Source organism: Amblyomma americanum, chromosome 6, assembly GCF_052857255.1.
Source record: "Amblyomma americanum isolate KBUSLIRL-KWMA chromosome 6, ASM5285725v1, whole genome shotgun sequence".
NCBI lineage: Eukaryota > Metazoa > Arthropoda > Arachnida > Ixodida > Ixodidae > Amblyomma > Amblyomma americanum.
This window is the reverse complement of record NC_135502.1, coordinates 42,611,808-42,629,434: the sequence shown is the minus strand read 5'-3', so window position 1 is coordinate 42,629,434 and position 17,627 is coordinate 42,611,808. Positions and strand designations below refer to the sequence as shown.

Below are 17,627 nucleotides of genomic sequence, written 5' to 3'. Positions count from 1 at the left end.
ATCTCATGAGAAAGGGTGGATGAATGAGGACCTAGTCTTGGACTGGGTAGTCCGTGTGGTGTAGGCGACCTGGTGCACTGTTGTCTCTGCCGTCCATCCTTGTGCTGGATGCGTTTCTTTGCCATTTGGCTGACTCGGTGAAGAAGCTGCTATGCGACTGCGGCACTGAACTTGTTGTGATTCCGTGTGGGATGACGTCACAACTACAGCTTCTTGATGTTTGTGTAAACAAACCCTTCAAGGACGCAGTCAAGTGGTGCTGCGCAAAGTGAATGTGCTCAGGTGAGCCTGCAGTGACGCCAACCGGGTCGGCTGAAGTGGGCTTAGCCAGCCAAGCTGTGCAAATGGATCATGGACGCGTCGGTGGCCATCCCAGATCTTGTGCGTCATTCTTTTAAGAAGTGCGGCATATTGAATGCCCTCAATGGCACGGAAGATGAGTACATTTGGGATCATTTGTTAGACAAAGAAATGTCCGAAGAAGGTGCTGCTGAAGATGAAAGCGATTGAAATGAAGTGCAAGATGCGATTTGAATAAATGTCTTCTCTGAGCTTTCGTCACTCGTATTATACACGGGTAAAATTTTTTTCCATTTCGCATCTCTAAAACTTCACCTCATATTATATTCGGGTTCTTATTATACGTGGGTTTTTACGGTACTGTCGGGAGCGTCGAAGCAGAACTGATCAAAGGTGGTAAGGGGCTCCCCGACAGTGCAACGCACAGGCGCTGGAGTTCCACCACTACTGCGTCACAGCACTCACAAGCGGCAGCGTCGTGTGTGAGGCAGCTTCAGTGCACAAACAGCGAACGGCACATATATGAGAGCGCAGTTTCGGTGCACCGGAGGCAGAACCACACGGACAATCGCAATCGTGCCAATCAACGACATATACGGCGCGCAGCAGGGCTTGGTTAGCTGGCCGCTACGGGCTTGCCCACAGAAAATGTGGCCAATGAGGCTGGGATCAAACCTGCTAATTTCGTGCTTGGCAGCCTCATGCTATGGCCACTAAGCCACTGTCACTGAGCCACCGTGACAGGTAGCTCCAAAGTACACAGACCACCTTGTGCCACAGCTGAGTGCCCACCTTGATCTTGTTCACGTAGTTGATGGCGTGGTTGAACTCGACTGGCTGGCTGGCCTGAGAGGTCGGCGCCGCAGCACCCTGCCCGCCACCGCTGCCGACGGCCGGCTGGGGCACCACAGGGGCATGCGAAGGGGGGCTACCATGTGGTGGTTGCCCTCCACCCACACCACCACTGGGAGGTGGGCCACTCATAGGCAGATGGCCACCCTGAAACCACAGTAAAAAAAGTGCCAATGTAAGCACTTTTTCTCCGCAACTACAAATGGTTTTCTCACGCTGAATAAAATGGCACCACTCTCCCAGCTCCATGCTGCCGCAGCAGCTTACTGCATGCAGCCCCCATTCCCATAGTTTTAACGAAAAGCAAATGACCGTCCAGATACAAAATCAATGGGAGACATGAGTCTCAAGAGGTAAAAATTCGCAAAAATATTGATTTTTCACTTTTGTCATATTCGGATTCTTGAGGTGGCTCTCCACCATGTGCAGTTTTTGAAAAATTGCCCGATAAATGTGCCGCTACGGGGAGGAACTCTCGGGGATGCACCAAAATATGTCCATTTTTCTACACCTGTGCAATTCAAAACCAGCTGCCACAATGTGTTCTATTTGGTCTCTTTTGATAACGCAGCTCACTGGCTTTCTTTCACACCAACCAACCCAATTCGAAGCCGAGAAAAACACCAAAAAACAAAAAAGATGACGCAGCTTTCCGAATGGCTGCCTTGTACCACGTGACAAAATTGGTGCTTTTTATTGGCTAATTTGAATTTTTTGGCACTTTCAGTCACGTTTGGGTGCTGCCATTTCGAAAAATTCATCACCATGAACAATCTAAAAGTACAAGTGGGCGAGCCTGCAACTTCAATAAATGCGTAAAAAATAGGCAGCAGAGCAAAGAAAAACCATAATCTGTGGTCGTCAGCACCGACGACAACTGGCAATAGCGTAAAGTGGTGTCAGATCGCGAACCGCCGCGTCAATGCACAGTCGGGCAAAGTTGGTAACTAAAACAGTTGACCATTGTTCCTTGCACCTTTCTCCGGCTGCGCTTTACGTGAGTGATTCAAGAGAAAAGCTGACACAGACTGTCAGAGTGAGTAGTGATAACAGGAAGCTTCCAACCGCGTGCGACGAAGAGGTTGGGTGACACTGGCCGACACTGGTAAATGCTGTTTACGATAGCAGTTGATGCTATCTGAACACGTGAAACCCTCAAGGGACGCCGAGGTGGACTCTAAGCACAGATGCCCGTGATTGGGAAAGTGACATTGTGGTTAATTGAAGGGGGACACGGCTCTTTGCGGCTGAAAATTGGTCAAAAAATCGGATTTTTGATCTTTTCATTTTCACGATCCTGAGGTCATTACGCAGCTATCTACGAGTTTTCATTGAAAAATACCATCTAATTCATGCGTTATAGCGTTCTATAGATGTGAAACCGTGGGCGCAGCCCTTTAAATTGAGGTCTAATCGCACCGATCAGTTCAAGAAATACGCGCTCCGCCGGTGCCATTTTGGTTTCGTTTGAAAGGTTGCGTTTCCCATATTCCGGTTGGCTACTATGAGCAAGCCCTGGAGGCAATAAACAAGCAAACAAAATTGAACAAAACGAGCGCTGCTATTGGTTTTCCAAATCACATGACCAAAAATGGCGACATTTGGTTGGCTGGTGGCGCCTACCGCTTGTAGCCCGGCGCTATTCTGAGTGAGTTGCGCTGTCCCACTGCCATGGCCAAGTGAGGTTCTTTGGCCGCTAAATGCGAAATATTTCGATTTGCGCAAGCAACCCTTAGGCTGAAAGCACTAAAAGGGAGTGAAAGATAGAGATCCGAAGCGCGCTGGGTACGCTGCATCGTCGCATACTGGTGTCTACAATCAGCGACGACGCTCCACGATGGCTCGGTAACGCTGTAACCGGTGGTGCTTAGCGCTGCAGCGAGGAGTGATCATGAGGGAGCGAAAGGTAAAGGTCTGAAGCGCGTTGAGTACAATCGGCAATGAAGCACCGACGCTTCGCAATGGCCCGATAACGCTGTCACCGGCAGTGCTTAGCGCGACGGCGAGGAGTGATCAGGGCAATTCCTGCTGCATACAGACAGCATAATCGTGATTGTGGAGATGAAGAAGCGATACCTAAGCAACTTTCGTGGATAGCCAGCAACGGCGCGATAGATCAAACTTTTAAGTAATGCTAGTAGCGCGGCACTGGCGGCTGTCGCGAAACGGTGTCCCGCAATGTTCGGAATCGGAAACCTTGACGAAATGAACTCGCTTCTGAATGTATTGAGGGGCAAGATAAGCAAAGAGCACATATCACTGGTATCGTTTGTTAGGGATTGACTGCGATCAGAGCGCCGTCATTATGCAGTCACGCGCCGCAACTTTGGGGAGGTTGCTGTGCAAAGGCACCTGGCTCAGGTTCCAGCCTCCACCCCATGACATCTGTTCACCAGCAATTTCCTTGTTGCAAGCGCAATTACGTCGACGGGAAATAGTGCTTCCACATCAGAGACCAGCCAGAACACCCTTCAGCCATTTCTAGTTAGCCTTGGCACCGCAAAAATATGCCAAAAACGATTTCCCCCAATTTCTCAAAACTGCATTTTTGGCACATTCAGAATTTTGGAGGAGCGATATCTCCAGTTCTATACCAGCTATTACTACAATTTTTTTTGTGCTAGAAAGATAAATGAACAGGTTGCGCAGTAATGCTAATTTTAAACCACTGCATCCTTAGGAAAATTTTCAAAATAAATCCTTTGTCTCGGTCATCATAATGAGCTTTTTCCCTCTCAAGTTTGACCAGCTGTAACTTTCGTCCAAGTTGCCCTAGAATGCTCATTTATGCCTTACTGCACTCCTTGGTGACTCTAGATAATTTATAAATAGAAATAGTCTTCACAAGATCTTTTGTTTATTAACCAAGCTTCCTCCAAACAAAAGACATACTATCCGTGAGAAATCTAAAACTATCTACTGCAGGAGAAAACTGTTTGCAGTTTTGTAATCAGCACATGGAAATGTACAAACAGTGAAAATTTGGCGCAAATCTGTTCATAAATAAAGAAAATAGTTCTAAGAGGGGCGTCCCTCATTAATTTTGTAACGGTAAATGCCATGGTGAAGTTCAGCATACAGACATTATCTAGAATGTCCATGGAGTGCAATAAGACAAAAATGGTTGTTTGAGGCCCATTTGAAAGGAAGTTACAGCACATTAAACTTTACAAGGAAAAATTCAATATGGAAGCTCAGACGAAATGTATTGTTTTAAAATTATGCTGATTGGCAACTGGTCCTGATTTAGTCCTATTTCAATCTCTCTCTGCGAGTTCATCTTTCCAACAAAAAAAGAATTGTGAAGCTAGCCCACCTAGAACCAGAGATATCATCCCTGCACTATTGCAAATGAGTCAAAATTGGTGTTTTGAGAAAACGACAAAAAAACGTTTCCTACCATCTTTATGCGACAGGAACAACTTAAAACTCATAGGAATGCACAAGGGCCATAATCAGGGTGCATTGCATCTCTGTGCCGCATTTTTGCCATCTTAATGATGCCCACAGATAACTTTCGCTTCTTGGTGGAGCCTCAGAAACAGACGCGATGAATGGCTCAGTCTTTCACGTTGTCGCTAGCGTCAATTCAAAACGAAGTATCACTCGTTCATGGGCCCTAGTTTTTCGATCACATCGCTATCGGTCATAATTCCAGCATCGATGCATATGGGGCTGGTGTAGACTCGAACTGCACATCATTTTTGCCTGGGAGCAGAGCCGGCGACGGCACTGGAGGTGCGCTGTCGTCCACGGCGCGAGTCCGCGACACGCTTCGCGGTCGTTCACGACGCACTTCGCAGCGCTCCAGTAACACTTTGACCTTCGCCCTGCTGAGGCTGTGTCAATTGCAGCGTCGACTCAAACTGAGTTTTCTTCGTTTCTGCTCGGGAGCGGAGCCGGCGACGGCACTGGCGATCACATCGCAGGTCCGCGACGCGCTTTCACGGCCGTTCACGATGCGGTTGGCAGCGCTTCAGTAACACTTTAGCCTTTGCCCTGCTGAAGCTGCGTCAATTCCAGCGTCAATTCGAACCGCGTTTTCTTCGTTTTTGCTAGAGAGCAGAGCCGGTGACGGCACTAGCGATGCGTCGCTGTTGACGGCGCGGGTCCGCAACGCGCTTCACGGTGCGGTTGGCAGCGCGCCATCCGCACTTTGACCTTTGCTCTGCGGAGGCTGCGATAGTCCAGGCTCCTTGTGCCTTTTGCGTTTTCTCCGTTGAACCGATGAAACAAGCGATACTTCTACTTCATCCACACACGACGCGCGGCAGACTCAAAGTGGCGCCGCGGTTCAGGAGCGGACAAGCCTAACCCGAGGCCTACCCAATCACAGAGCGCCATTTTGATCACATGGCTTTTCTAACCAATGATAACACGGCGCGCATGTTTCCTTTGCGGTCATTTTTTGTCTGCTAACGAAAGAATCCCAGCGTTGCTTACTTATTTTTAAAAAAAGCTGGAGGCGTGAGCTTGCGAACGAGACCAAAACGGCGTCGGGGGAGCGCGTAGGTACCGAGCGACGGCGAGGCGCGATTTCACCTTAATTTAAAAGGCAACTCATGTGCCTTCGGAAACTTAAATGGCTATTACTAAGCAAATACTGGCTATTTCTTTCTAAAAATACGACGTCAGGTGCAAAATGACCCCGTGAATCCGAATGACAAAATTGAAAAACCCATTTTTTTTCGCGAATTTTCGGCCTGAACGACCATGTCCCCCCTTAACGGCAGGGCGTTTATTTTTTGAGAGGAACTCCAGTGGGAGCGGCTTGCCTGGCAAACTTGGCAGAGCGCCGAGACGCTGTGTGTCCTTCACAGGAGGGTCAGTTACGATGGCTACATGTGAAAGTGCGACTCCTCCCGTACAAACCTGTAGGTCATGTGGCTATGAAATTTGACCTTCAAACCAGGAGGAGCGAAGGCTTGGCTCTGATGTCATGCCCCGTGACCCGCCACATTTCGCCACAGCTGCAAGCGTTGAGCCGACAGCGCTCGCTTACCTCGCAGCTACTGAATCATGTGACTCACTGTGCCTTGCCACAGCTGCGCATGAGGAGCCGACGGTACTCTTGCAACTGCCGGAAATCACGTGACGTGCCATTCACTATGTTAACTTACATTAACAAAGCTTTCGCTCGTCTTACTGGGTTCAGCAGGGTTGAACCAGAGCTAATTTATTGCTTTTTTTTTGCAAGTCCAGAGATAACGATAATCGGCTATAAGAACCAGATTTTCCGGTTTTCTGAATATCGTTTATGTAGATGGCACTGTAATACCACTTACTGTAAAGACAGACAAACATGAATAAATAACCCGAAGGCTACTTTACCTTGATGCCCGTCGGTGGCGATGACGCAGCTGAGACTGGCGGTGTGATGCCGGGAGCGGCGGGCGTAGCAGCTGGGGGACCCTGCGGCACTGCTGGCTGAGCGGGCCCCACGGGGCCTCCCCCAGCCGTCAGGGTCGTCGACAAGGATCCAGGCATGCTCACGTTCACCTGCTCATTAGCCTGCACTTCGATCCGGTAGCCTGGTGGCAGGAAGGTGTTGAAGCCCACAATGAGCTCTGGATGTCCCTTGAACAGGTTGGAAACCCGCTGGATCACACCAGGAGTGTCAATGCTGCACAGGCACAGAGCAAGCACATAAGCATGCGACCGGTAAAAGTTCGAAGTCTCAATTTCACTGCCGCAACTGGACCCTGCCAACTTGGTCGCACAGCATGCCTGGTTTTTCAAGAAATACAATCACTATTCTGCACTTCAACGAGAACCACTAAGTGGCTCATCATGCAGTGAGAGAAAACGAAGCAAGAGCTGTCAAAATGAGGCACTCTACTTACGTTTATTTTGGGAGTGTTGCCACACTACGCACATAGACTAGCTGCGTATTTTGCCACGCCCCTTGTGTCGAGGTCCTTGCCACAAGAGAAATGCTGCTGCCTGATAAAAGTTATCCTTGCTGCTCAACCACTTTTCTCTCTGCTGCACAAAAAACCCCAGCTCTTTCCATGTTACCCCCCCCCCCCCCCCATCAACACAGCAGGTCGTTCACATTCACTCAGCACAACTCATCCTTTTAACTGGCTTTGTTTTTGCCAAACTGCAATGCCTGCTTTAGCTACCATCCTTGCATTGCCTAGCAACAGCGATGTCATGCCCCGTTAAAAAAGAAATCAAATCAATATCCATAATTGCGAGAGCACTAGGCTATCGCCGCAGCCAAACAAGCCTCGCATTAAACTGCAACCCACTCTTGTGCTGTGCATTGCACAGTCTTCTTCATCCACTAATACTGCTTCGGGGCTTTCACACTACAATAGTGGTTGAGCTTTCACACTGCAGCTCCCAGTAAGCTCAATTACAGACACCAAACTTGCTTCAGCAACCTATAATGCTATCCACATATAAAGATGTCTGATGCCCATGCTACCTGCCTATCTGCAAATGCTACTTCAGCCATCTTGAAGGCCACAAAGTGATGGCTGAACGTAACTTAAGTGGTGGACACACAGTTTTCACTACATTTGCACAGTCGCCTTTATAAATGCTGCAAATGGGACTCCTAATATGGTGACCTTGAAAATAAAAAATGCGCAGAAGAAACCTCAAAACCCACAGTGACTAAGGAATATACGAAAGGACCTAATGTTGCACAGAGAGCTTCCACAGTCTCAAGTTCTGCCGTCTTACTGTCCAGGCCCTTGTAACAAGGCTCAAAAATTCATTCACAGGGCTAATTTCAAAACAAGATTAATGCCGAAAAATTCATAACTGTAAGATCTTGCTCCAGCAATCAGCCTGAAATAATACTCTCAGCGCCCTTTCCATTCATCAACCTTGTTGGTATGGTAATTGTGCAACCATAACACATTGTAATCTTTTTATTTTTAAAGCAATGACAGGCAAACTCCCTGCTGCTACAAAAGAGATGAAAACGGGGAAAGCAAGAGAAAACAGCCTGTGTACACAGTACAGCTAGGCAAACCACAGAAATCTGGAAAGATATCATGACGAAAAACTGAATATTCAGCAAATGAAGATGCTTGAAGTGCTGTTTCCATGAGCGCAACACAGCATGAAGCAGCAAGAATAAATCGAACCATGGCTTTTCATACAGCAGGAGATGTTAAATGTACCACTGAAAAAATTCCCGCCTTCAATAAAATTTTAAAAATGTTCTCTATTTCAATGTGTACGTGTTTACACAATGAGCTTTTCCAGTTTAGAAGAACAAAATAAATGCCTAGCAAGGAATCAGCAGTTACTAGAACTGTTCAAAACGTCAAAATCTTTCATGCCCTTTATGGTGAACTGCTAGGCTTAATTTGGTCTATGAACTATACAGAATAATTTGAGAACTAATGCATTTGCCATGCATGCCTGCTGTGGTTATGGGAGAAAGGACTTCTTGCCAGTCAAAGGGGGAAAAAAAATCAATATTTTGTAGGTGTAGTCCTAAACTAGCTCTAAGCATATGCTACCTTGAGCTGTCCCTGAGCAAGGCTGCTATCCAAGCAGGTTTTCTACGCAGCGCTGGTCGAGCAGTATGTTCAATGTCGCCACCTCACAAAATTACCATGAAATATTACCTTCAACTCAAAAGTGTTACAAAAATTGCTTGTCTCAAACTGCATCAGAAAAACCTACACAGACTTTCTTGGCTGCTACTAGGCAAGCATAAATGTGCAAGATGTGAAGGGCATAAAGAAATGCAAGAACTAGACCCACCTCTGAGACTTGAACTCTTTCATGATATCCAGGAAATCATTGTACACTTGAGGCTGGTTGCCAAACCTCAACTTGACTTGGTCGAGATATGACAGAGCATCTTCCACTTTCAACCTCTGAAATTGCTGCTGCCCATGGAGTTGAGGGGTATGTGCCTGCAAGTATGGAGACAAGTCAGCAAAACCAACGAACCCCAATTTACTTACAGCCACCCTTCATCTTGCACAGATGTGAACCGAGTACAGCATGCACTGGCCTCCCCTTTCAGTGATCAGAAAAATCTCAACAGCAGACGTCAGCCCAAGGATGTGCCTTGGTGCCCTGGATATACTAGAAGTGATAAAAAATCCCTTTTGCCTGATTAGAGCCATCCAGGGCCATGACTGTTTCACTTGAAGGCATGGGTGGGAGATGCCTTGACTAGCACTCAGGAACACAAGGCCTAGCTTAATGAGCCAACCAATCAACAGCTGCCAACGTGGCAACTGTCACTTCATCTTCCTTCACTTCACATGCACCGCCCTTAATGAAACCATTTTTCTATAAGACAAATAAAAATTTCTCCACCAAATAAAAGACGTATCTATTACTCGAAAGCAAAAAAAGAAAGCTTCAATTAAGCACAAATGCTGTCTGGTATTTCTGCAAGTGCAATCACCACCTTAGCAGTTTGCAATGGTAGTCAGATTTGTAAAAGACGAAGAGCAAAATAAATGTAGCGCTACTTATGGAAAACATTTACAATCCTACATAAACTACTTCAAATTCAATATCAGAGGGCAAAAGCAAGGTGAGAAACAGACTGTGTAGGATTCTAAACAAGCCACAATTTTATCAGCTAAATTCAAAGTTTAAAGGGCTCAACATAAGCACACACTACCGGTCTCAAGTAGGCACAAAGCATAAAGTTCAAAACAATCCATTTTAGCATGAACACGTCAAAGTACCTAGCCAGCTTTCTTGATATTATTTAGCCCTATAAAAAAAAAAGAAAGAGCAGAGAAAATGTACTCAAAATGGGTGATTTCTAAACATGCAATGTACCGTAAAAACCGGACTATAGGTCGGACCGGAATATAGGTCGACCCCCTAACCAACCAATTCTAAAAATGAAAAATCTTTTTCAATGGGAAAGTCCTTACTTTGAAACAAATGCGACTCGAGAGGTTGCACAATGGTGACAGTATTTAATTTCATTTAAATGCTGCTTGTATGTACACCCGGCAAATTTTTTAACAATATCGCGCACCAATCGGCCCGCGTGTTTGTTTCTGGCACAGGCAAGTACGGCGCCGTAGAGCAAAGCCCTCCTCTTCATGAATCGCCGCAACCAGGATGGCGAGCCTTTGAATTGCGCCCTCGTGAGTCTAGAGGCACGCGCGATCTCTGCCGCTTTCACGCGGATGCATTCAGCAGTCACAGGCAGGGATCTTGCTCGCAGCGCAACGTTTCCTTCCTATTCTCGATACACTACGGTCTGCCCACGAAATGATGTTTTCTTCTGGTTGCTGCAAGTTATAATACGCAGCTTCTGCCTCCGCCAGTACTGAATGCTCTTTTCGGATACTCCAAATTCGCGCTGTGCCGCCAGGCTCCCGTGAGCTTCCTCGTACTCAATCGTGTTTTTCTTGAAGGCGACGGAAAATTGCCGTTAGCTTCCGCTTTGCATCTACTGAAACGCAAAATGGCGGCACTGCTGCTGATGGCGATGGTGATGGAGGCTGTTGACTTCAGCCGCCCATTGTTGCAAGACTTCCGTATTTTTTCCGCCAATGACCGGTATATAAGACAGGGGTCGACTTTTCACCATGGTTTTTTGAAAAAAAGTTCAACCTATATTCCGGTTTTTACGGTAATTGGGCAGAAATTCACACTTGGTAAAAGTGCAGGCCACTGGAAGTTTTCACAATTAAGGATATTTAATTGTGGCATCTGTTATAACACTCAGGTCAAAGAACACGGAGTAAAAGCCCTGGCTCCAGCCTTCACCTGAGCTGCATGAGGCTGTCCGCCCAAGGGATGATGCACCGACGATGGGCTGTGGTTGTGACCCAGTTGCGAGAGGTTGCTAGCTCCCAAGCGTGGCCTGTGAGCATGACAAAATAACAAAAGCTCAGGGCAAGATGCACTGGCACCAATCCTTGCTAGGCAAAGGAATGTCACATCTTAGGGCAAACGTGCAACTATCCTGCTGTACCGAAGGACACTGAAGTTGCTCAAATCATAAGCCGTTTTCTGAACTTCATGAACAGATGCAGGAAAGGTTAGTAAAATGTGTTTTATGTAATGTGGCTGCTTGTAAGGGATACAAGCAACAAAACTGGAAACACCAAAATAAGCTTTTCGAAAGGTAAACTAACTTGCAAATTGTGGGGTTTAACGTGCCGAACCAACACGAGCTGTAAGGAACACCGTAGTGTAGGGGCTCCGGATTAATTTACACCGCCTGGCGTTCTTGAACATGGATTAGTATGTCACAGCACACAGGTGCCTTTTGCATTTCGCCTCCATGGAAGCACGGCTACCACGACTGGGAATGAACCCGGGTCCGCCAGCTGCTTAGCCGAGCGCCCTAACCACGGACCCACAGTGGCAGGATGAGAGGCGAGCAGTAAAACAGACTGCTACAAAAAGGTTTCAAAGTATTGTGCAGTACTGGTCTGCTTTTTTACCACAGCAATGTCACCACAAGACAAGCTGACAACAGAGCACCACAACCAATGCACAAGTGTTGCTTTGCAAGCATAAGACATTGCATAAATAGAAACTTGTGCGCACCACATCAAAAAGAAGGCTTTGGAGGTGCCTGCATCAGATGCAAAAGTAAAATGTAAAGAAAATATGAGAACAAAGTAATGTATTCCTTTTTTGGCAGCACACTGGCTTAAATTTTGCCATCAAGTTATAGAAAAAAAAATAATTTGGCCTTCTACAGCTACCTATAAATAGCACTTGAAAAGCTCAGGCTATGACACAGACTGTGGCACGGACTGTGCCCCCATCACTAGGGGCAGAAGCCACAAGATGGTTCGTTTTGGAACTGGCTTGCTTCACCGCAGGCCTGCGCATCTTCACCACGACATCATCACGATGCATGACAAATCGCTCACGGCAGTCTATGGCGAAGCGAACTGTCTCAGATTCTTGGCATGGCTCACTTCACTCTAATCTCATCTGTTTTCACCTGCAGTGGGCACTACCTGTTCAACATTTATCACTAGCTGAAGCCTGGTCACTAATTACGGGAAGCAACTAGTGGAATTAATACAATCAGAAGACATGGCACACAGAAAATCACAGATAGATGCCCCCAAAAAGGGAAACAGTACCACCTGCCATTACTTAAGGAATAAAAGCAGAAAACTGCTCCAACACATTAGGATGACGCAGGCCTGGACATCTAATTTCTAATTTCATCACTTTCCCCATTGCCAAGCTCACTATAACGCATTCCTTGAACCACCTAGTAATGACAAAAACAATCACACAATAAATTTCACACTGCTCTCTACATTACTTGGAAGGAAGTTTGAACATGCGTACCAATTTTCTCTTGATGCAAAAGATAGCAGATGGAGGTAAAACACAGCATTACTCTAATTGCACACACATCAATCACAGTAGAACTCAAGACTCAAAGAATGCTCACACTCGCTTCTTCCTAGCAAATGTGGCATGGATAACTTTTCCCTCCAACTAAGCGGAGCACTTGCATTTTGCAGCATTAAAGTATCATGCTGGATAAAGATGAAGTTTCAAAATAATGGCACAAAGTGTTGTGTTTGTTATGAAAGTTTAGATAAGTACCTCATGCTGCAAAAATGATTCAGTTGTTTCAAGTACGGCAGAACAGTATTCAATAGTGTTCCAATGATATAGCCGCAGTGACTATACTGAACTCATGATTTGCAATCGCAATTTATTCATTTAGCACAAATTCCATAACACGGTCTTGCCACTTAAGCTTTCAATGCACCAAATAATGGATGACAAACATACAATCATGTGCAGCTGCATAAAACTGCAAGATAAATTACTTGACCAGATTTCAATCACTTCGTGTAGCAAAACACACACTAATGACTGGTTAATCTCTAGTTACACCATACACAGCTACTGAAGATACTACGGCAAGCCATACTTGTTTTACAAACTTTGGAGAGTAAAATTTTCTCCAAAAGCTGAACTTTCATTCTGAAATCTATGCCAGATTTACCGCGTTTATGGCTGACCGACCTGACACGTGAAAACAGCATCAGTGAAAAACAAAACACTAATAAGCAAACCTGCAAGTAACAATGAGCCTTCACGGGCCACAGGACAATAATACATGCTTTTCCATCACACATACTGAGCATCACTGCCCATTTATTTTCATAAATTCATGGACCCAAAGAGGCACCAAGGACATATCGAATATCTATCCTTAGTAAAACTGATTGTGTGGCTTTTTGTTGCTCAGATGATGTTCGTTTAGTACCAAAAGGTGTGCCTGCTGTCTGTTACTTAGATAATTGTAGTAAAATATAAACAATTGCTTTTTTCACACCAATAGATTCAAACGTGTGATAATAAAACAGTGGTGTGGCCTAGACCTGGAGACCAGCGACCAAAATAAAATCAGTGACTACACCACAGCTCATAAAAATGGCGTGTGGTGACTATTTTGTTTTTTTTTTGTCCGTCCTAAAATATAAAGACTTGTTTTCAGTGAAAGCACGGTCTCTCATTAGAACACAGTAACCAGTCAATACAGGCCAACTTCAATTTGCCCTCAGCGTTACTCTAAGGCAGTACTAATGACCTCCTGATGGCCAGGGACTCACTGGAAGCCTGACGACTGCACGGTGAACTGGACGTTGGGGCCCTGCATGTTCTCACGGTTGTCGGCGACAGCGGGGCCCCCACCACTGTGAGAAGAGTCCTGCAGCAGGGCCAGGGGCTGCCGCTGCGAGGGGGGCTTGGCACGTGACCCCACTGCACCGCCCACTATGCCACCCCCACCAGGGGGCACCCCAAGCGAAGGCCTGTGGAAGCCACCTGACGCATGATTGCGGCCCGCAAACCCAGCATTGTTCGACGAGTTCTGTCCAGGATGGTGCTCGTCCGGACGGCGACTCATCGTCTCATCCTCTCCAGAGTGCACAGCTGTGCCACCGAGAAAGACAACACAGGGTGTGTTAAAAGCGAAAAAAAAAAAAAGAAACAGCAAACAACATCAGACCATACAGCACAAGAACAATGCACAAGACGTGAAGTGAGCTAGGCAGTATGTACTAGTCTCTAAACTCCATACAATATGTTCTTGTCTAGTGTCGAGTAATGTTATGTCATGCTTCCGTAACACGGCAAGTTGAACGAGTTGGCGCATGAACAAAAACAGCGCAGGAACAGGGACAAGATAGCACAGCGCTTGTCCCATCTTCTTCTTTCTTGTCCCTGGTCCTGCGCTGTTTTTGTTCAAGTATGTACCAACTCGCTCAACTCGCCGTGTTACTGAGTTCATTTCTTGTACATTGGGCCTTGTAACAGCACTTGTCCAGTCGTCTTCTTTCTTGTCCCTGTCCCTACGCTGTTTCTGTTCAAATATGTCACATTTTCTTGCTTCCTGCAAAATGTCAACACTGCAAGCACATAGCCTTCAATAAATTCTATGTTGCGGTAAAGCACGCATGTTCCAGGAGGAGCTGGAACAAGTGAACAAGCACTGTCATTACTTTAATTGAATGATTTCTAGTGGAAGTCCTCCAGCAGTCCTCCACTCTGAGCCGAACACACCTAAAGCTGCGTGCTCAAACGCCGCATTACATTCACTAACATTACAGATGCTTCCCACATGTGAAGGCCTTTGAGACAGCACCAAGTGACTCTGCAACTTCCAGTGAACTGCCACCCATTTACAAAGCCTACAATGTCTATGAAAGCGAAAATCTAATGGACTGCCATTACCTGTCCTGACAACAATGAGGGTGACAGTCAATATCTGCACCAACCATTGTTTTGTCATCAAAGCACCAAATGGCGCACTAACACCCCTCCTGCAAAGAGACTTAACTTAGATCAATACTTTTGTTTTTTTATTTTGTACTCAACTTAAAGGTTCAATTAGTGTAGCAATATACATTTGTTTTTTGCTGCTTACTCACTACGTTAAGTGACACGCTAAATGCACTGCCTGCAAAAGACCTCCATTGCCTAACCATGCATTTTTACATTACATTGTTTACAAAGCTAAAAACAACTAGTCTTTGGGCTGACACAAACATGATAAACATTCATGGCATCACACAGTACACACCCTCTAGTGTGTTCACAATTTCCCAGTGTTTGAGATGCAGCAGCCTTCCTTGGAAGGTCTATAGGCAGAGGCAGAGCAATGGTGTTAAAGCACGTGCTTTTGGACCAGCATACGCATATCTAGAAATGCAAGTGTGTATGTGTGTGTGTTTGTCATATTGGTTTCCCTAATAATGTGCACACAAGCAATAACACATGCATGCTAGTGAAAGCCACAGTTACAACAATGTTCGCTATCCTGCTTCAATAAAGTGCAAGAACCTTGTAAGTTGCATCACGGCAAAACATAACCGTGACCACAAATTTATACATCAGAAAACAATGCAAGCAATCTGAAAATGTTTTCATAAATTGCAGGACAACCATGCTCAATTATGGGAAGAAATACAGTTCGGTGGAACGGAGAAAAACTGGACAACCTGCATTTAAGGGATGATAAATATATGTGCACAGAATGAACGCTACATAACCCAAGGAAATCCGCAAGCAAGCTACTGAAAGCTCTCTCCCTTCCACAAAATGCAATGAAGAACCCTCTCAAATTCACACACATGAATAAGGTAGAGCATGACATGCACATGTTGGGCTGCATCATTGAGCTCAGCAGAGTTAAGATCGACTCTTCTGGCAGTTTCCAGCATATATCCAAGCGTTTCGCAGTTACTGCAAATAGTAGCGAGGCTATGCTAACAAAATGGCAGGCACAGTGACTTATACAAGCCTATGCATGCACCTTGACCTCAAACGTTCAGCACGGGCAATTGCTACAAATACACTATCATTTCCAAGCTCCTGATTGAAGAAAACGACTCATAAGTAAACATTTTTTCCCCTTGCTGCAAATGAAGCTTGCAAACGTGTTTTTTCCAGCACGCAGACCTCAGACGGGCGCGAGGAAACAAAGCCGTTTTTCGCAGGATAAAGCGCGACAGCATGAACCTGCATTCTACCCCAAATGCAACGGCGAGTGATACCGAAGTGAACGCTTTCAACCACTACAGGCATCGGCACAGGGCCTGGCGACAAGCGGGCCCGTAAGCAAGCCTTCAGACAGCCGTTCGGCGTCCAAGGGACGCTACGCGTGTGGCTCGGAGGAAAAGTTCCGCGCACGCCGTTCCACTTTTATTCCGAACCAGACGAACTGGCCTGCTTCAGGTCCTACGCGATCAGACGTCCTCGCCCGGGCGACTTTCTATCGCGGGACAACAAAGCGGCACCCGAATCCGCACGCACTGAACGACTTCCTCCCGCGCCGCCGCACCCCCCACCTTCCCCTTCTTCCAGGACGCTAGCCGAGAACAGGGGGTCCGTCGGCTGTCCGAGCCACGGGGGCGACGGCGAAACGCGGCCGGGGCATCATACCCCCGCCGGGCCGGAATTTCGAAGCGGACCAGCGGCGACCGCGACGGAGCCTCCAAGAAGAAGGGGAAGAAGCTCGCGCGTCGGCGGCACATGCAGCAGCTCAGCTGGTGCCACTCAATGGCAACCGCGACGCGAAACGCAGTCAGCGGAAAGGTCATACCCGAGCCCAAGGATCGAGATCGTGCCCAGCGCAGTGAAGTAAGGCACCTCACAAGGGCTACGTTTTCTGGGATCGCATGCGGCACGGGCTGTTCACACCAAGTCCGCGCCACGCCGAGTGCCAGAGAAAGAAAAAAAAAAGCGCGGCCGTTTTCAAAGTCTCGCCCCGAAAAAGAGCTGGCCGCCCAACCCCGCGAGACGGTACCACAGAGATCAGCGCCGTGATTCGCTCGTTTCTAAAGCCCGCGCAAACAGCTGTGCTGCACTGCTTACCGTATCAAACGTATCGGCCTGCGACGACAACATGCTGCGGAATCGGTGACAGATTACCAGCAGAGCGCTGTGCATCTTCGCGAAGCAAATATGGCCGCGCCACACGAGCAACACACACAACTAACACAACGCTCTTCGGCAATACTACAACGCACGCACACACGACGGGGAAAGTCCAAAAGCGCCGCCGAGCGAGGGAGCCGCGCTCTCGCCGAAGCACGCACATCGCGGCTGCGAAGCCGTCTGAGCGCGTCGCGGTGCGGCTCGCTCGTCATTTTTCATCCCGAACTTTCACAGCGACCAAAAAAACGACCCTTGGGCGTCGTCTCACTGCGACAACGTAAGAGCTCTGTAAAGTGTCCGCTGCCCAAAGCAAGCTGCGAGATTAGGAACGCGCTCCGTGCAGCCGATCGTAGCGGCAGCTCCGCCCTCTTCCAACCTACCCTGCCCAGTAGACTCGCCCACGACGCTTGGGAGAGTCACCTGGCCCGAACGAACGTATGACAAGCGTATCGCTCCCGAGAGAACGGAACAGCGCTTTCTCGCACGCGTCCACGCAAAATAGGTATTGCTGTTGTCGCGGCACCCGCAAGCCTAATCGCAACCGTTTAGCGTGCCTATTTCACTTAGCACAAGGTGAAACTTTGAGCATT

At 47.2% G+C, this 17,627-nt stretch overlaps 1 protein-coding gene across 2 annotated transcripts in view; it reads right to left on the bottom strand.

Moving 5' to 3' along the window:
- The window catches only part of Sin3A (SIN3 transcription regulator family member A), a 50,406-nt gene that overhangs the window by 31,981 nt on the left and 798 nt on the right, over window positions 1–17,627 (bottom strand). Inside the window, exons 1-6 of one of the 2 annotated variants that reach the window (XM_077669234.1) lie at window positions 16,975–17,409; window positions 13,710–14,031; window positions 10,873–10,969; window positions 8,884–9,038; window positions 6,484–6,775; window positions 1,093–1,299 (exon numbers count right to left, since the gene is read on the bottom strand). In XM_077669234.1, the coding sequence (XP_077525360.1) occupies window positions 1,093–1,299; window positions 6,484–6,775; window positions 8,884–9,038; window positions 10,873–10,969; window positions 13,710–14,005 (1,047 nt within the window). In that variant the 5' untranslated portion in view covers window positions 14,006–14,031; window positions 16,975–17,409. Of the gene's footprint in view, window positions 1–1,092; window positions 1,300–6,483; window positions 6,776–8,883; window positions 9,039–10,872; window positions 10,970–13,709; window positions 14,032–16,974; window positions 17,410–17,627 lie in introns of those variants that run through there. The other variant, XM_077669233.1, reaches the window with a different exon arrangement.